At 39.3% G+C, this 18,911-nt stretch overlaps 1 protein-coding gene across 1 annotated transcript in view; it reads right to left on the bottom strand.

The window, feature by feature from the left end:
• The window catches only part of LOC101119346 (organic anion transporter 7-like), a 46,331-nt gene extending 28,077 nt beyond the window's left edge, over positions 1 to 18,254 (bottom strand). The window contains exons 1-2 of the mRNA XM_004019626.6: positions 17,708 to 18,254; positions 16,626 to 16,729 (exon numbers count right to left, since the gene is read on the bottom strand). Of these exons, the coding sequence (XP_004019675.4) occupies positions 16,626 to 16,729; positions 17,708 to 18,109 (506 nt within the window). The 5' untranslated portion in view covers positions 18,110 to 18,254. The remainder of the gene's footprint in view (positions 1 to 16,625; positions 16,730 to 17,707) is intronic.
• Between the last annotated feature and the right edge of the window lie 657 nt (positions 18,255 to 18,911).

Here is an 18,911-nt window from a genome sequence, read left to right as displayed (position 1 = left end):
GATAAAACTAAGAGTTGGTTCAAAAAGATAAGCAAAATTGATAAGCCTTTCACTGAACTCATCAGAAAAAAAAAGAGATGACTCAAATCAATAAAATTAGAAATGAAAAAGAAGTTACAGTGGACACCACAAAAATACAAAAGATTGTAAAAGACCACTACAAGCAACTACATGCCAATAAAATGGACAACCTGGAAGAAATGGATAAATTCTTAGACAGGAGTAGTCTCCTAAAAATAAACCAGGAAGAAATAGAAAATATGAAGTACACTTTAGATTAAAGGAACTTAATAGAATATGTAGAACATTGCATGTAACAGTCGCAGAATATACATACTTCTCAAGCGCACATAAAAGATAGATCATAAGTTAGGTCGTGAAATAAGCTTTAACAAATTTAAGAAGATTGCAGTCATATCTGAAAGGGTGAAGGACAGGGAAGCCTGGTGTGCTACAGTCTATGGGGTCTCAGAGTCGGACATGACTTAGCAACTAAACAACAACAAAATTATATCGAGTATCTTTTCCAACCTCTTTGGAAATTGGAAGTTATTTATTATAAAATTTGAAATTAATAACAAAAGGAAACTGAAAATTCACAAACATGATGAAATTAAACAGCACTCTCCAGGACAATCAATGGATCAAAGAAGAAATCAAAAGAGAAACAAAAATATGATACCAAGGAAAAGGCAAGTACAACATAAAAAAAGCCTTGGAATGCAGCAAAATCATTTTAAAACAATTTTAAACACAATTTATAACAATAAATTCTTATGTTAAAAAAGAGAGAACTCAAATTAGCACCCCAACTTTACACCTCAAGGAACCAGGAAACTAAACTTAAAGCTAGCAGAGGAAGGAAGTAACAAAGATCAGAGCAGAGATAAATAAAATAGAGATTAGAAAATATAAAATATCAATGAAGCAGAGTTTTTTTTTAATCAACAAAATTGACAAACTATTAGCTAGACTGACCAAAAACTAGACTTCTTCATTGAGAAGACTCAAATGAATAAAATCAGAAATGAGAGGAAACATTAAAACTGATACCACAGAAATACAAAGAATCATAAGCATGTACTACAAATAATTATATGCTAACAAATTGGATGGCCTTTAAGGAATGGATAAATTTCAGAAACATACAACCTACTAAGAACCAATCATGAAGCAACAAAATATTAGCAAGCTTAATTTAATGGTACACTTAAAGAATCATACACCCTGATAAAGTGGGAGGAACCAAAGAGCCTCTTGATGAAAGTGAACGAGGAGAGTGAAAAAACTGGCTTAAAATGGAACATTCAAAAAACTAAGATCATGCATCCAGTCCCATCATTTCATGACAAATAGATGGGGAAACAATGGAAACAGTGGCAGACTTTATTTTCTTGAGCTCCTAAATCACTGCATATGGTGATTATAGCCATGAAATTAAAAGGTGCTAGCTCCTTGGAAGAAAAGCTATAACAAACTTAGCATATTAAAAAGCAGAAACATTACTTTGCTGAAAATGTCCATCTAGTCAAAGCTACAGTTTTGCCAGTAGTCATGTACGGATGTGAGAGTTGGACCATAAAGAAAGCTGAGCGCCTAAGAATTGATGCTTTTGAACTGTGGTGTTGGAGAAGATCTTGAGAATCCCTTGGACAGTGAGATCAAACCTGTCAATCTTAAAGGAAATCAGTCCTGAATATTCATTGGAAGGACTGATGCTGAAGCTGAAGCTCCAATGCTTTGGCCACCTGATGTGAAGAACTGACTCATTGGAAAAGACCCTGGTGCTGGGAAAGATTGAAGGCAGGAGGAGAAGGGGATGCAGAAGATGAGATGGTTGGATGCCATCACTGACTCTATGGATATGAGTTTGAACAAGCTCTGGGAGTTGGTGATGGACAGGTAAGCCTGGTGTGCTGCAGTCCATGGGGTCACAAATAGTTGGACACAACTGAGTGACTGAACTGAACTGAACTGATAAAGTGGGAAGTGGGATTTATCCCTGGGATGCAAGAATAGTTCAAGATACACAATCATTAATGTGATACATCACATTAACGTAAAGAAGGATAAAAATAGTATGACCAATTCAATACATACAAGTAATGTAGCTCATATTGTATTCGTATGTCAAAACATCATGTTGTACACTATAAATATATATAGTTGTATCTGTCAATTATAACTCAATAAGAATATTGATCTCTGCATTTTCTCATGACATTTTCACAGATGCCTGGGTTACAGGTTTGTTGAAAGTGAGTACTCTGATTCTGAGCTGTTTTCAAATTTACATTTATTATGATATATGCCAATTTCATAGGGGCTTCCCTCATAGCTCAGTTGTTAAAGAATTCGCCTGCAATGCAGGAGACCCCAGTTTGATTCTTGGGTCGGGAAGATCCGCTGGAGAAGGGATAGGCTACCCACTCCAGTATTCTTGGGCTCCCTTTGTGGCTCAGCTGGTAAAGAATCTGCCTGCAATGTGGGAGACCTGGGTTTGACCCCTGGGTTGGGAAGGTCCTCTGGAGAAGGGAAAGGCTACCCACTCCAGTATTCTGGCCTGGAGAATTCCATGGACTGTATAGTCCATGGGGTTGCAAGAGTCGGACACGACTGAGCTTCACTAATTCCAGTTTCATAGTTTTCAGCTGAGCAACAGTTACCATTATGCAGATGGGTGATAAGACTCTCCTCAGTTCTCCAATGTGTCTGTGGGAGACATACTTCAGTGGTGGCAATGACTGTCTATTTCAGAAGAAGTACTATCACAGGACTTAAAGATATTGAAACAGCAGTTATTGGATTAATTGTATGGTTGTCAAAGTTATCTTTAGAGAACTGTTTTTGCAAAAATTAAAATTATGGCATACTTTTTCAATGGACCACTAATGACACATTGCTGTGTACCCATATGTTTAGTTTAATAGGATTTATACCCATCACACATGGGCAATTATGATGTGATGACCATTCTCTGAGCATCCATAACCATTCAGCTAACAGAGCTTAGGAACAAATCAATACAATATTCATGGCCAAGGATAAAAACACTTTTAGCCATATGATGTCTGCAAAGAAGTGGAATCCCATGTCATGGCACATCTTCTTTTTGTTCCCATAGATAGCTGTTAATTTCCAAATTACATGTTATGGCATTCCCTCTCTAAATTCTGTCCAGAAACGCTTCTGGGTCTGATGGAGATGTTGTTTCTGTATCTTGTATGCAGAACTTAGTGTTGACAAAATGGCATTTATCGCACTGGTTAATTCTCCATTTGTGTATCTATATCCTTGGGGCAATTACGTAAGTCCTACAATACTGTAATTGTAATACCGTTCAATTCAGTTCAGTTGCTCTATTGTGTCCGACTCTTTACAACCCTATGGACCACAGCACACCAGGCCTCCCTGTACATCACTAACTCCCAGAGATTACTCAAACTCATGTCCATTGACTCGGTGATGCCATCCAACCATCTCATCCTCTGTCGTCCCCTTCTTCTCCCGTCTTCAATCTTTCCCAGCATCAGGGTCTTTTCAAATGAGTCAGCTCTTCACATCAGGTGGCCAAAGTATTCCAGTCTCAGCTTCAGCATCAGTCCTTCCAATGAACACCCAGGACTGATCTCTTTTAGGATGGACTGGTTCGATCTCCTTGCAGTCCAAGGGACTCTCAAGATCTTCTCCAATACCACAGTTCAAAAGCATCAATTCTTTGGCGCTCAGCTTTCTTCACAGTCCAACTCTCACATCCATACATGACCACTGGAAAAACCATAGCCTTGACTAGAAGGACCTTTGTTGGCAAAGTAATGTCTCTGCTTTTGAATATGTTATCTAGGTTGATCATAACTTCCCTTCCAAGGAGTAAGCGTCTTTTAATTTCATGGCTGCAATCACCATCTGCAGTGATTTTGCAGCCTAACAAAATAAAGGCAGCCACTGTTTCAACTGTTTCCCCATCTATTTCCCATGAAGTGATGGGACTGGATGCCATGATCTTCATTTTCTGAATGTTGAGCTTTAAGCCCACTTTTCCACTCTCCTCTTTCACTTTCATCAAGAGGCTTTTAGCTCCTCTTCATTTTCTGCCATAAGGGTGGTGTCATCTGCATATCTGAGGTTATTGATATTTCTCCCGGCAATCTTGATTCCAGCTTGTGTTTCTTCCAGCCCAGCATTTCTCATGATGTACTCTGCATAAAAGTTAAATAAGCAGGGTGACAATATACAGCTTGACATACTCCTTTTCCTATTTGGAATCAGTCTGTTGGCCCATGTCCAGTTTTAACTGTTGCTTCCTGACCTGCATACAGGTTTCTCAAGAGGCAGGTCAGGTGCTCTGGTATTCCCATCTCTTTCAGAATTTTCCACAGGTTATTGTGATCCACACAGTCAAAGGCTTTGGCATAGTCAACAAAGCAGAAATAGATGTTTTTTTGGAACTCTCTTGCTTTTTTGATGATCCAGCAGATGTTGGCAATTTGGTCTCTGGTTTCTCTGCCTCTTCTAAATCCAGCTTGAACATCTGGAAGTTCACATTTCACATATTGCTGAAATCTGGCTTCAGCAGTAGGATTTTGAGCATTATTTTGCTAGCGTGTGAGATGAGTACAATTGTGCGGTAGTTTGAGCATTCTTTGGCATTGCCTTTCTTTGGGATTGGAATGAAAACTGACCTTTTCCAGTCCTGTGGCCACTGCTGAGTTTTCCATATTTGCTGGCATATTGAGTGCAGCACTTTCACAGCATCATCTTTTAGGATTTGAAATAGCTCAACTGGAATTCCATCACCTCCACTAGCTTTGTTCATAGTGATACTTGCTAAGGCCCACTTGACTTCACATTCCAGGATGTCTTGCTCTAGGTGAGTGATCACACCATTGTGACTATCTGGGTCATGAAGATCTTTTTTGTATAGTTCTTCTGTGTATTTTTGCCACTTCTTCTTAATATCTTCTGCTTCTGTTAGGTCCATACCATTTCTGTTCTTTATTGAGCCTATCTTTGCATGAAATGTTCCCTTGGTATCTCTAATTTTCTTGAAGAGATCTCTAATTTTTCCTATTCTGTTGTTTTCCTCTATTTCTTTGCATTGACCACTGAGGCTTTCTTATCTCTCCTTTCTATTTTTTGGAACTCTGCATTCAAATGGGTATATCTTTCCTTTTCTTTTTTGCTTTTCACTTCTCTTCTTTTCACAGCTATCTGTAAGGACTCCTCAGATAGCCATTTCACTTTTTGCTTTTCTTTTTCTTGGGGATGGTCTTGATCCCTGTCTCCTGTAGAAGGTCACAAACCTCCATCCATTGTTCATCAGGCACTCTGTCCATCAGATCTAGTCCCTTAAATCTATTTCTCACTTCCACTGTATAATCATAAGGGATTTGACTTAGGTCACAGCTAAATGTCTAGTGGTTTTCTCTACTTTCTTCAATTTGGCAATAAGTAGTTCATGATCTGAGCCACAGTCAGCTCCCAGTCTTTTTCTTGCTGACTGTATAGAGCTTCTCTATCTTTGGCTGCAAAGAATACAATCAATCTGATTTTGGTGTTAGCCATCTGGTGATGTCCATGTGTAGAGTCTTCTCTTGTGTTGTTGGAAGAGGGTTTTTGCTATGACTAGTGCATTCTCTTGGCAGAACTCTATTAGCCTTTGCCCTGCTTCATTCTGTACTCGAAGGCCAAATTTGCCTGTTACTCCAGGTGTTTCTTGACTTCCTACTTTTGCATTCCCGTCCCCTATAATGAAAAGGACATCTTTTGGGGGTGTTAGTTCTAAAAGGTCTTGTAGGTTTTCATAGAACCGTTCAACTTCAGCATCTTCAGCATTACTGGCCAGGGCATAGACTTAGAGTACTGTGATATTGAATGGTTTGCCTTGGAAAGAAACAGAGATCATTCTGTGGTTTTTGAGACTGCATTCAAGTACTGCATTTCAGACTCTTTTGTTGACTATGATGGCTACTCCATTTCTTCCAAGGAATTCCTGCCCACAGTAGCAGATATAATGGTCATGTGAGTTAAATTTACCCATTCCATTCCATTTTAGTTCGCTGATTCCTAAAATGTCAATGTTCACTCTTGCCATCTCCTGTTTGACCACTTCCAATGTGCCTTGATTCACAACATTCCAGGTTCCTATGCAATATTGCTGTTTACAGCATTGGACCTTGCTTCTATCATCAGTCACATCCACAACTGGGTGTTGTTTTTGCTTTGGCTCCATCTCTTCATTCTTTCTAGAGTTAGTTCTCCACTGATCTCCAGTAGCATATTGGGCACCTACTGACCTGGGGAATTCATCTTTCAGTGTCCTACATTTTTGCCTTTTTGTACTATTCATGGGGTTCTCAAGGCAAGAATACTGAAGTATTTGTAATAATGAAGTAATTGTAATAAGTATTCTTTTTTTGTTGCAATTTTTTGAATATTTAACTATATGGACACAATGATTATTCAAAGTTAAATAAAAGGGGGCTGTCCTAAGATGGCAGAGGAATAGGACGGGGAGACCACTTTCTCCCCCACAAATTCATCAAAAGAACATCTCAACGCTGAGTAAACTCTACAAAACAACTTCTGAATGCTGGCAGAGGACATCAGGCACCCAGAAAAGCAGATCATTGTCTTCAAAAACAGGTAGGAAAAATATAAAAGATGAAAAAAGAGACAAAGGAGGTAGAGAGGGAGCTCCTTCCCGGGAAGGGAGTCCCGTCCCAGGAAGGGAGTCTTAAAAGAGAGAAGTTTCCAAACACCAGGAAACACTCTCACTGCCGAGTCTGTGGCAAGCCTTGGAAACACAGAGGGCAACATAACAGGGAAGAAAAATAAATGAATAATTAAAATCAACAGATTACGAGCCCAATGGTAACTCCCCCCGTGGAGAAGCAGCACGGATGCCTGCATCTGCCACTAGCAAGCGGGGGCTGGGCAGGGAGGCGCGGGCAGCAGTGCTTTTTAAGAATCGGGCTGGAATGCCCCAAATGTAACCAGAGCGAACTAACTTGGGCTAGCATACCAGACTGTGGGATAGCTACCACACAAAAAGCTCTAACATAAGACACCGCCAGGATCACACACAGAACAAAGGATGGAACAGAAATAGCCAGCTGCAGACCATCCCCCGCCAGTGACAGGCAGCCAGAGCCGTAAGGGCTGGAAGGGGGCAATTGCAGCCCCGGAAAGACTTTACTTACCAAACTGCAAGCTGGCTTCTTTGCTAACTAAGACTTCTTGGGGTTCTGGACAGTCACCATCTGCCTGACAAGGGGCGCCAGTGGTACACCCAGAAAACTGAGCAGCAGGGAAAGGTGATAAGTCACAGTGACTGCACTCGCTAAACACCTGAGCTACTCGGTCCTGGGAAGGGCACAAAACGCAGGCCCAACCGAATCTGCACCTCTGAGGGCTACCTGAGAGCCGAGCCTGAGTGGCTTAGACCAGGGAGGTGCATGCAGCCTAGGGCCAGCCTCAGACTGTTCCTGGCAGAGCAACATAGAGCCTGAGCGGTGTGTGCCATGTGCAGGGGCATGCCCAGCGTAGCTGAGACACTGCGAGCACACACCAGTGTTATTTGTTTGCAGCATCCCTCCCTCCCCACAGCGCGACTGAACAAGTGAGCCTAAAAGAAAAATAGTGTCCACCACTGCCCCCATGTGTCAGGGTGGAAATCAGACACTGAAGAGACCAGCAAACAGAAGAAGCTAAACAGAGGGAACCGCCTTGGAAGTGACCCCACACTGCCCGCAACACCAGAGAAAGTCCCAAAAATATCTTTATTATTTTTATGACCATTCTCTCGTTTTTGTTGTTGTTGATGATGTTGTTTGATTGTTTCTTCTTTTCTTTTTCTTCTTTTTTTTAAACTTTAAAAAATTTTTAAGTCCTCTATTTCTCCTTTAATTTTAATTTTTATAACCTACTATCACTTTTCAAAAAAAAGACCCTATTTTTAAAGCAAATGCCATATATATGTATTTTTTGTGGTTGTTGTTGTTTTTTAATAATTCTCATGACTTTTTTTTCTTTCTTCTTGTTCTTCTTTTCTTTAATATTGTATTTTTGAAAATCCAACCTCTACTCTAGATTTTTAATCTTTGCTTTTTGGTATTTCTTGTCAATTTTGTACATTTAAAAACCCAATCTTCAGTACCCAATTTTACCTGAGAGCGAGATTACTGGCTTGACCACTCTCTCCTCCTTTGGACTCTCCTTTTTCTCCACCAGGTTGTCTCTGTCTCCTCCCTCCCCCTTCTCTTCTCTACCCAACTCTGTGAATCTCTGTGTATTCCAGACAATGGAGAACACTTAGGAAACTGGTTACTGGCTGGATCTGTCTCTCTCCTTTTCATTTCCCTCTTTTATCCTCCTGGCCACCTCTGTCTCCTTCCTCTCCTCTTCTCTGTATAAGTCTGTGAACATCTCTGAGCGGTCCAGACTGAGGAGTGCACATAAGGAAGTGATTACTGACTAGCTTGCTCTCTCCTCTTTTGATCCCACCTCATCTCATTCCAATCACCTCTAACTACCCCCTCCCTCTTCTCTTCTCCATGTAACTCAGTGAACCTCTCTGGGTGTCCCTCATTGTGGAGAAACTTTTCATCTTTAACCTAGATGTTCTATCATTGGTGCTATATAGATGGAAAAGTCTTGAGGCTACTGTAAAAATAAAACTGAAAACCAGAAGCAGGAGGCTTAAGTCCAAATCCTGAGAACATCAGAGAACTCCTGAATCCAGGGAACATTAATCGACAGGAGCTCATCAAATGCCTCCATACCTACACTGAAACCAAGCACCACCCAAGGGCCAACAAGTTCCAGAGCAAGATATACCACACAAATTCTCCAGCAACACAGGAACACACCCCTGAGCTTCAATATACAGGCAGCTCAAGTTACTCCCAAACCATAGACGTCTCGTAACTCATTACTGGACACTTCATTGCATTCCAGAGAGAAGAAATCCAGCTTTACCCACCAGAACTCCGACACAAGCTTCCCTAACCGAGAAACCTTGACAAGCCACTGATACAACCCCACCCACAGCGAGGAAACTCCATAATAAAGAGAACTCCACAAATTCCCAGAATACAGAAAGGCCACCCCAAATGCAGCAATATAACCAAGATGAAGAGACAGAGGAATACTCAGCAGGTAAAGGAACATGAGAAATGCCCACCAAACCAAACAAAAGAGGAAGATATAGGGAATCTACCTGAGAAAGAATTCCAAATAATGATAGTGAAAATTATCCAAAATCTTGAAATCAAAATGGAATCACAGATAAATAGCCTGGAGACAAGGATTGAAAAGATGCAAGAAAGGTTTAACAAGGACCTAGAAGAAATAAAAAAGAGTCAATATATAATGAATAATGCAATAAATGAGATCAGAAACACTCTGGAGGCAACAAATAGTAGAATATCAGAGGCAGAAGATAGGATTAGTGAAACAGAAGATAGAATGGTACCAATAAATGAATCAGAGAGGAAAAAAGAAAAATGAATTAAAAGAAATGAGGACAATCTCAGAGACCTCCAGGACAATATGAAACACTCCAACATTCGAATTATAGGAGTCCCAGAAGAAGAAGACCAAAAGAAAGACTATGAGAAAATACTTGAGGAGATATTAGTTGAAAACTTCCCTAAAATGGGGAAAGAAATAATCACCCTAGTCCAGAAACTCAGAGAGTTTCAAACAGGATAAACCCAAGGCGAAACACCCCAAGACACATATTAATCAAATTAACAAAGATCAAACACAAAGAACAAATATTAAAAGCAGCAAGGGAAAAACAACAAATAATGCACAAGGGGATTCCCATAAGGATAACTGCAGATCTTTCAATAGAAACGTTTCAGGCCAGGAGGGAATGGCAAGACATACTTAAAGTGATGAAAGAAAATAACCTATAGCCCAGATTACTGTACCCAGCAAGGATCTCATTCAAATATGAAGGAGAAATCAAAAGCTTTACAGACAAGCAAAAGCTGAGAGAATTCAGCACCACCAAACCAGCTCTCCAACAAATGCTAAAGGATGTTCTCTAGACAGGAAACACAAAAGGGCATATAAACCTGAACCCAAAACAATAAAGTAAATGGCAATGGGATCATACTTATCAATAATTACCTTAAACCTAAATGGATTGAATGCCCCAACCAAAAGGCAAAGACTGGCTGAATGGATACAAAAACAAGACCCCTCTATATGCTGCCTACAAGAGACCCACCTCAAAACAAGGGACACATACAGACTGAAAGTGAAGGGCTGGAAAACAATAGTCCACGCAAATAGAGACCAAAAGAAAGCAGGAATAGCAATACTCATATCTGATAAAATAGACTTTAAAACAAAGGCTGTGAAAAGAGACCAAGAAGGCCACTACATAATGATTAAAGGATCAATACAAGAGGAAGATATAACAATTATAAATATATGTGCACCCAACATAGGAGCTCTGCAATATGTAAGACAAAACAAGTATGAAAGGGGAAATTAACAATAACACAATAATAGTGGGAGACTTTAATACCCCACTCACATCTATGGACAGACCAACTAAACAGAAAATAAACAAAGAAACGCAAACTTTAAATGATACAATAGACCAGTTAGACGTAACTGATGTCCATAGGATATTTCACCACAAAACAATGAATTTCACCTTTTTCTCAAATGCTCACAGAACCTTCTCCAGGATAGATCACATCCTGGGCCATAACTCTAAGCCTGATAAATTCAAAAAAATTGAAATCATTCCAAGCATCTTTTCTGACCATAATGCATTGAGATTAGATCTCAATTACAGGAGAAAAACTATTAAAAATTCCAACATATGGAGGCTGAACAACATGCTTCTGAATAACCAACAAATCACAGAAGAAATCAAAAAAGAAATCAAATTATGCATAGAAATGAATGAAAATGAAAACACAACAACCCAAAACCTGTGGGACACTATAAAAGCAGTGCTAAGAGGAAAGTTCATAGCAATACAGGCATACCTCAAGAAACAAGAAAAAAAAATTACCTAACTCTACACCTAAAGCAACTAGAAAAGGAAGAAATGGAGAACCCCAGAGTTAGTAGAAGGAAAGAAATCTTAAAAATTAGGGCAGAAATAAATGCAAAAGAAACAAAAGAGACCAAAGCAAGAATCAACAAAGCCAAAAGCTGATTCTTTGACAGGATAAATAAAATCGACAAACCATTAGCCAGACTCATCAAGGAACAAAGAGAGAAAAATCAAATCAATAAAATTAGAAATGAAAATGGAGAGATCACAACAGACAACACAGAAATACAAAGGATCATAAGATACTACTATCAGCAATTATATACCAATAAAATGGACAACGTGGAAGAAATGGACAAATTCTTAGAAAAGTACAACTTTACAAAACTGAACCAGGAAGTAATAGAAAATCTTAACAGAGCCATCACAAGCATGGAAATTGAAACTGTAATCAGAAATCTTCCAGCAAAAAAAAGCCCAGGTCCAGACGGCTTCACAGCTGAATTCTACCAAAAATTTAGAGAAGAGCTAACATCTATCCTACTCAAACTCTTCCAGAAAATTGCAAAGGAAGGTAAACTTCAAAACTCATTCTATGAGGCCACCATGACCCTAATACCAAAACCTGACAAAGATGCCACAAAAAAAGAAAACTACAGGCCAATATCACTGATGAACATAGATGCAAAAATCCTCAACAAAATTCTAGCAATCAGAATCCAACAACACATTAAAAAGATCATACACCATGACCAAGTGGGCTTTATCCCAGGGATGCAAGGATTCTTCAATATCCGCAAATCAATCAATGTAATTCACCACATTAACAAATTGAAAAATACAAACCATATGATTATCTCAATAGATGCAGAGAAGGCCTTTGACAAAATTCAACATCCATTTATGATAAAAACTCTCCAGAAAGCAGGAATAGAAGGAACATACCTCAACATAATAAAAGCTATCTATGACAAACCCACAGCAAACATTATCCTCAATGGTGAAAAATTGAAAGCATTTCCCTAAAGTCAGGAACAAGACAAGGGTGTCCCCTTTCACCACTACTATTCAACATAGTTCTGGAAGTTTTGGCCACAGCAATCAGAGCAGAAAAAGAAATAAAAGGAATCCAAATTGGAAAAGAAGAAGTAAAACTCTCACTGTTTGCAGATGACATGATCCTCTACATGGAAAACCCTAAAGACTCCACCAGAAAATTACTAGAGCTCATCAATGAATATAGTAAAGTTGCAGGATATAAAATCAACACACAGAAATCCATTGCATTCCTATACACGAATAATGAGAAAGTAGAAAAAGAAATTAAGGAAACAATTCCATTCACCACTGCAACGAAAAGAATAAAATACTTAGGAATATATCTACCTAAAGAAACTAAAGACCTACATGTAGAAAACTATAAAACACTGATGAAAGAAATCAAAGAGGACACTAATAGATGGAGAAATATACCATGTTCATGGATTGGAAGAATCAATATAGTGAAAATGAGTGTACTACCCAAAGCAATTTACAAATTCAATGCAATCCCTATCAAGCTACCAGCCACATTTTTCACAGAACTAGAACAAATAATTTCAAGATTTGTATGGAAATACAAAACACCTCGAATAGCCAAAGCAATCTTGAGAAAGAAGAATGGAACTGGAGGAATCAACCTGCCTGACTTCAGGCTCTACTACAAAGCCACAGTCATCAAGAGAGTATGGTACTGGCACAAAGACAGACATATAGATCAATGGAACAAAATAGAACGCCCAGAGATAAATCCACACACCTATGGACACCTTATCTTTGACACAGGAGGCAAGAATATACAATGGAGTAAAGACAATCTCTTTAACAAGTGGTGCTGGGAAAACTGGTCAACCACTTGTAAAAGAATGAAACTAGATCACTTTCTAACACCGCACACAAAAATAAACTCAAAATGGATTAAAGATCTAAATGTAAGATCAGAAACTATAAAACTCCTAGAGGAGAACATAGGCAAAACACTCTCAGACATAAATCACAGCAGGATCCTCTATGATCCACCTCCCAGAATGCTGGAAATAAAAGCAAAAATAAACAAATGGGATCTAATTAAAATTAAAAGCTTCTGCACAACAAAGGAAAATATAAGCAAGGTGAAAAGACAGCCTTCTGAATGGGAGAAAATAATAGCAAATGAAGCAACTGACAAACAACTAATCTCAAAAATATACAAGCAACTTATGCAGCTCAATTCCAGAAAAATAAATGACCCAATCAAAAAATAGGCCAAAGAACTAAATAGACATTTCTCCAAAGAAGACATACGGATGGCTAACAAACACATGAAAAGATGCTCAACATCACTCATTATCAGAGAAACGCAAATCAAAACCACAATGAGGTACCACTTCACACCAGTCAGAATGGCTGGTATCCAAAAGTCTACAAGCAATAAATGCTGGAGAGGGTGTGGAGAAAGGGAACCCTCCTACACTGTTGGTGGGAATGCAAACTAGTACAGCCACTATGGAGAACAGTGTGGAGATTCCTTAAAAAATTGCAAATAGAACTACCTTACGACCCAGCAATCCCACTCCTGGGCATACACACCAAGGAAACCAGAATTGAAAGAGACACATGTACCCCAATGTTCATCGCAGCACTGTTTATAGTAGCCAGGACATGGAAACAACCTAGATGTCCATCAGCAGACGAATGGATAAGAAAGCTGTGGTACATATACACAATGGAGTATTACTCAGCCGTTAAAAAGAATTCATTTGAATCAGTTCTGATGAGATGGATGAAACTGGAGCCAATTATACAGAGTGAAGTAAGCCAGAAAGAAAAACACCAATACAGTATACTAACACATATATATGGAATTTAGGAAAATGGCAATGACGACCCTGTATGCAAGACAGGAAAAGAGACACAGATGTGTATAACGGACTTTTGGACTCAGAAGGAGAGGGAGAGGGTGGGATGATTTGGGAGAATGGCATTCTAACATGTATACTATCATGTAAGAATTGAATCGCTAGTCTATGTCTGATGCAGGGTGCAGCATGCTTGGGGCTGGTGCATGGGGATAACCCAGAGAGATGTTATGGGGAGGGAGGTAGGAGGGGGTTCATGTTTGGGAACGCATGTAAGAATTAAAGATTTTAAAAATTAAAAAATAAAAAACTAAAGACTAAAAAAAAAAAACAAAACCAAAATCAACACACAGAAATCCCTTGCATTCCTATACACTAGTAATGAGAAAATAGAAAGAGAAATTAAGGAAACAATTTCATTCACCATTGCAAAGAAAAGAATAAAATACTTAAGAATATACCTACATAAAGAAACTAAAGACCTATATATAGAAAATTAGAAAACACTGATGAAAGAAATCAAAGAGGACACTAATAGATGGAGAAATATACCATGTTCATGGATTGGAAGAATCAATATAGTGAAAATGAGTATACTCCCCAAAGCAATCTACAGATTCAATGCAATCCCTATGAAGCTACCAGTGGTATTTTTCACAGAGCTAGAACAAATAGTTTCACAATTTGTATGGGAATACAAAAAACCTCTAATAGCCAAAGCAATCTTGAGAAAGAAGAATGGAACTGGAGGAATCAACCTGCCTGACTTCAGGCTCTACTACAAAGCCACAGTCATCAAGACATTATGGTACTGGCACAAAGACAGAAATATAGATCAATGGAACAAAATAGAACGCCCAGAGATAAATCCACACACCTATGGACACCTTATCTTTGACAAAGGAGGCAAGAATATACAATGGAGAAAAGACAATCTCTTAAAAAAAAAATAAAGACAATCTCTTTAACAAGTGGTGCTGGGAAAACTGGTCAACCACTTGTAAAAGAATGAAACTAGAACTCTTTCTAACACCATACACAAAAATAAACTCAAAATGGATTAAAGATCTAAATGTAAGACCAGAAACTATAAAACTCCTAGAGGAGAACATAGGCAAAACCCTCTCCAACATACATCACAGCAGATGCTCAACATCACTCATTATCAGAGAAATGCAAATCAAACCCACAATGAGGTACCATTTCACACCAGTCAGAATGGCAGCGATCCAAAAGTCTACAAGCAATAAAGGCTGGAGAGGATGTGGAGAAAAGGAAACCCTCTTACCCTGTTGGTGGGAATGCAAACTAGTACAGCCACTATGGAGAACAGGGTGGAGATTCATTAAAAAATTGCAAATAGAACTGCCTTATGACCCAGCAATCCTACTGCTGGGCATATACACCGAGGAAACTAGAACTGAAAGAGACATGTAGCCCAATGTTCATCACAGCACTGTTTATAATAGCCAGGACATGGAAACAACCTAGATGCCCATCAGCAGATGAATGGATAGGAAAGCTGTGGTACATATACACAGTGGAGTATTACTCAGCCATTAAAAAGAATACATTTGAATCAGTTCTAATGAGAGTGAAGTAGGCCAGAAAGAAAAACACCAATACAGTATACTAACACATATATATGGAATTTAGAAATATGGTAATGATAACCCTGTATGCGAGACAGCAAAAGAGACACAGATGTATAGAACGGACTTTTAGACTCTGTGGGAGACGGAGAGGATGGGATGATTTGGGAGAATGACATTGAAACTTGTATACTATGGTAAGAAACAAATCGCCAGTCTACGTTCGATACAGGATACAGAATGCTTGGGGCTGGTGCACGGGGATGATTCAGAGAGGTGATATGGGGTGGGAGGTGGGAGGGGGGTTCAGGATTGGGAACTCATGTACACCCGTGGCAGATTCATGTCAATGTATGGCAAAACCAATACAGTATTGTAAAGCAAAATAAAGTAAAAAAAAAAAAAAAAGACAATTAAAAAAAAACAAAGTTAAATAAAAGACTTCTCAATTGTTATGACTGATGCTTCATAAGACTGCAGCCATGAAATTAAAGGATGCTTACTCCTTGGAAGAAAAGTTATGACCAACCTAGATAGTATATTCAAAAGCATAGACATTACCTTGCTGACTAAGGTCCGTCTAGTCAAGGCTATGGTTTTTCCTGTGGTCCTGTATGGATGTGAGAGTTGGACTGTGAAGACGGCTGAGCACCGAAGAATTGATGCTTTTGAACTGTGGTGTTGGGGAAGACTCTTGAGAGTCCCCTGGACTGCTTGGAGATCCAACCAGTCCATTCTGAAGATCAGCCCTGGGATTACTTAGGAAGGAATGATGCTAAAGCTGAAACTCTAGTACTTTGGCCACCTCATGCAAAGAATTGACTCATTGGAAAAGACTCTGATGGTGGGAGGAATTGGGGGCAGGAGGAGAAGGGGATGACAGAGGATGAGATGGCTGGATGGCATCACTGACTCGATGGACATGAGTCTGGGTGAACTCCGGGAGTTGGTGATGGACAGGGAGGCCTGGCGTGCTGTGATTCATGGAGTCGCAAAGAGCAGGACACGACTGAGCGACTGAAGTGAACTGAACTGAAAACTAAGTTGAAATATATATTTCTTTAATGAAAGTATAATTTATAAGCTGAAAGTACTTGAGAATAAAGAAAGCTATGATTGAGAGATACTCACCTGTCTGATAAATAGCCATATATGATGCCTCCCACCAGAATTCCACTCATGACTAGGAATTTAGCCACTGAGATCAGTGACTGAGATTTACATACAAGGTCCCACTGAAAGAGAAGGACACCATCACTGTAGAGCTTCACAGCAGCTCAAAATCTCATTTCCATATGTAAAATAGCTAGTGGAAAACAGCTCTATAATGCGGGGAGCTCAACCCAGTGTTCTGTGACAACCTAGAGGGGTAGGATGTGGAGGTGGGAGGGAGATTCAAGAGGGAATGGAATATGTATACTTAAGGTTTATTCATATTGTTGTATGGCAGAAACCAACACAACTTTGTAAGCAATTATCCTCCGATAAAAAATAAACAATCTCTCAGTGGAAATCTGGTCAAAACTTCTTAATATAACTTGCAAAGTTCAATATTTTGGGCCTTTATCACCCTCTTCAGCTTCTTTTTTTCTACATTAGTTCAGGTCTCATTTAAACATAACTTCCTTAGGGAAGTGTACTCTAAATCTGTTGGTTTTAATAATCTCTAGTTTACATCAACCTAAGTAGTTCTCAGTCTTGGCCACAGAGTGAACTCACTTGAGGAGATGTAAAATTTTACTAATTAGAACTTTACAGTAGATGTAATATGATTGCTCCAGAATATAGTCTGGGAATGGAGTTTTTCATCAGTCTAGTAAATATTTGTAATATGCAATCAAACGATGAACATTACTGACCTGGTATAATATTTTAAACACATTACATAAATTACTTGTTTAGACTTTGGTCATCCCAAGAATAAAAGTACTATAATATAAGGGTTCATTTCTATTTTGGAATTTGTTAGACAGTGGGCTGCTGTTTATGGGGTCGCACAGAGTCAGACACGACTGAAGTGACTTAGCAGCAGCAGCAACAGCAGATTCATTAAATATGTAGGTGCCTGGCATTTAATAGAGGTAACTGATATTTCCTGAAAGGATGAAGAATGAACACCTACCTAGTGACTAAAGGCTAGAAGCATGTTCATTATTCTGTTACCCCTAAACACCCAGATCATGTACTCACAAGAGGTAAATGGAGCCTCTTACCTCAGTTACGATGGTGGAGGAGAAGGTACTTCGGTCGTACATCCAGCCGTCCACACAGGGCTCTGTGTCCAGGTCAGTCATGTTGGGGAAGGTCCCATTCAGGTAAAGGAACTGCCACTGGGGGTGGCTGAAGCGACGACACTTATCTGGCCTCAGGTTTGAGTCCAGTGGGACGGAGATTCTCAGGAGGGCATCTTGACTGAGGGTCCCAGTGTCATTAACAGAGCCAGTGTCATTGTCCAAGATGTGGACCCAGCAGCGATGATCAGGGATGGCTGCAGTGAAGTTCTCCAGTAGGATGTGAGGGTACACTATGAGGCTAGAGATACAAAAGAAAACCATCTGAAGGACCTGGAATCTCCCCAGGCCTCCAACTTGATCCAGAAGGTCCTGAAAGGCCATCAAGGATGAGCCGGTGATCCTCAAAAGGAGGCAAAATGACTATCTAGAAAAGTTCAAGGGAAAAAATATTTCCAGCTGCAATGTCACACTAAGTGTGTGTTGATCCTGGCCACACTTTCTCCTCAACTGGCTCTTCCATCAGGATAGTGGAAGCTGTTTCTCCGTGTTGTTTTAAGGTCAGGTAAGTAATTAGCGATTTATTAGAGATAAATAATTTGCTGAGTAACTCTAGCAGTTGATGATCACATCTGTTACATGTTTACTTTGTAAAAATTCTTCCAGCAAGATCCAAAGTAGCATTGAACTTTGACTTGCAGATTCTGTAGTAAATAAACTAAAACAACCTTCTGTATTGTATGCACAGTCCTTTTCAAAATATGTGAGACTCAAACGTTAAGTGCTTTATGACTTTTTGTGTGTGAAAAGAAGTGAAAGTAGATTTTTGCTCAGTTAGTACTAAATCTTTATTAAAAGAGTTAATGAAAATAATCCTGAGTTAAATTAAAACAAGTGAAATATGATGAAATCCTTCTCTTCCAGTAACTGCTTCAGTTCAAATCAGATCAATGAAAATCAACACAATGAAAATTGTTGTTGTTCAGTTGCTAAGTCATGTCCAACACTGAGACCCCACGGATTGCAGCACTCCAGGCATCCCTTTCTTTCACCATCTCCCAGAGTTTGCTGAGATTCATGTCCATTGAGTTGGTGATGCTATCCAACCATCTTATCCTGTTGTCCTCTTCTTTTGCCTTCAATCTTTCCCAGCTTCACAGTCTTTTCCAATGAGTCAGCTCGTCAC

This window comes from Ovis aries, chromosome 21, assembly GCF_016772045.2.
Source record: "Ovis aries strain OAR_USU_Benz2616 breed Rambouillet chromosome 21, ARS-UI_Ramb_v3.0, whole genome shotgun sequence".
In the NCBI taxonomy this organism is placed as follows: domain Eukaryota; kingdom Metazoa; phylum Chordata; class Mammalia; order Artiodactyla; family Bovidae; genus Ovis; species Ovis aries.
This window is presented reverse-complemented; position numbering and strand designations above follow the sequence as displayed.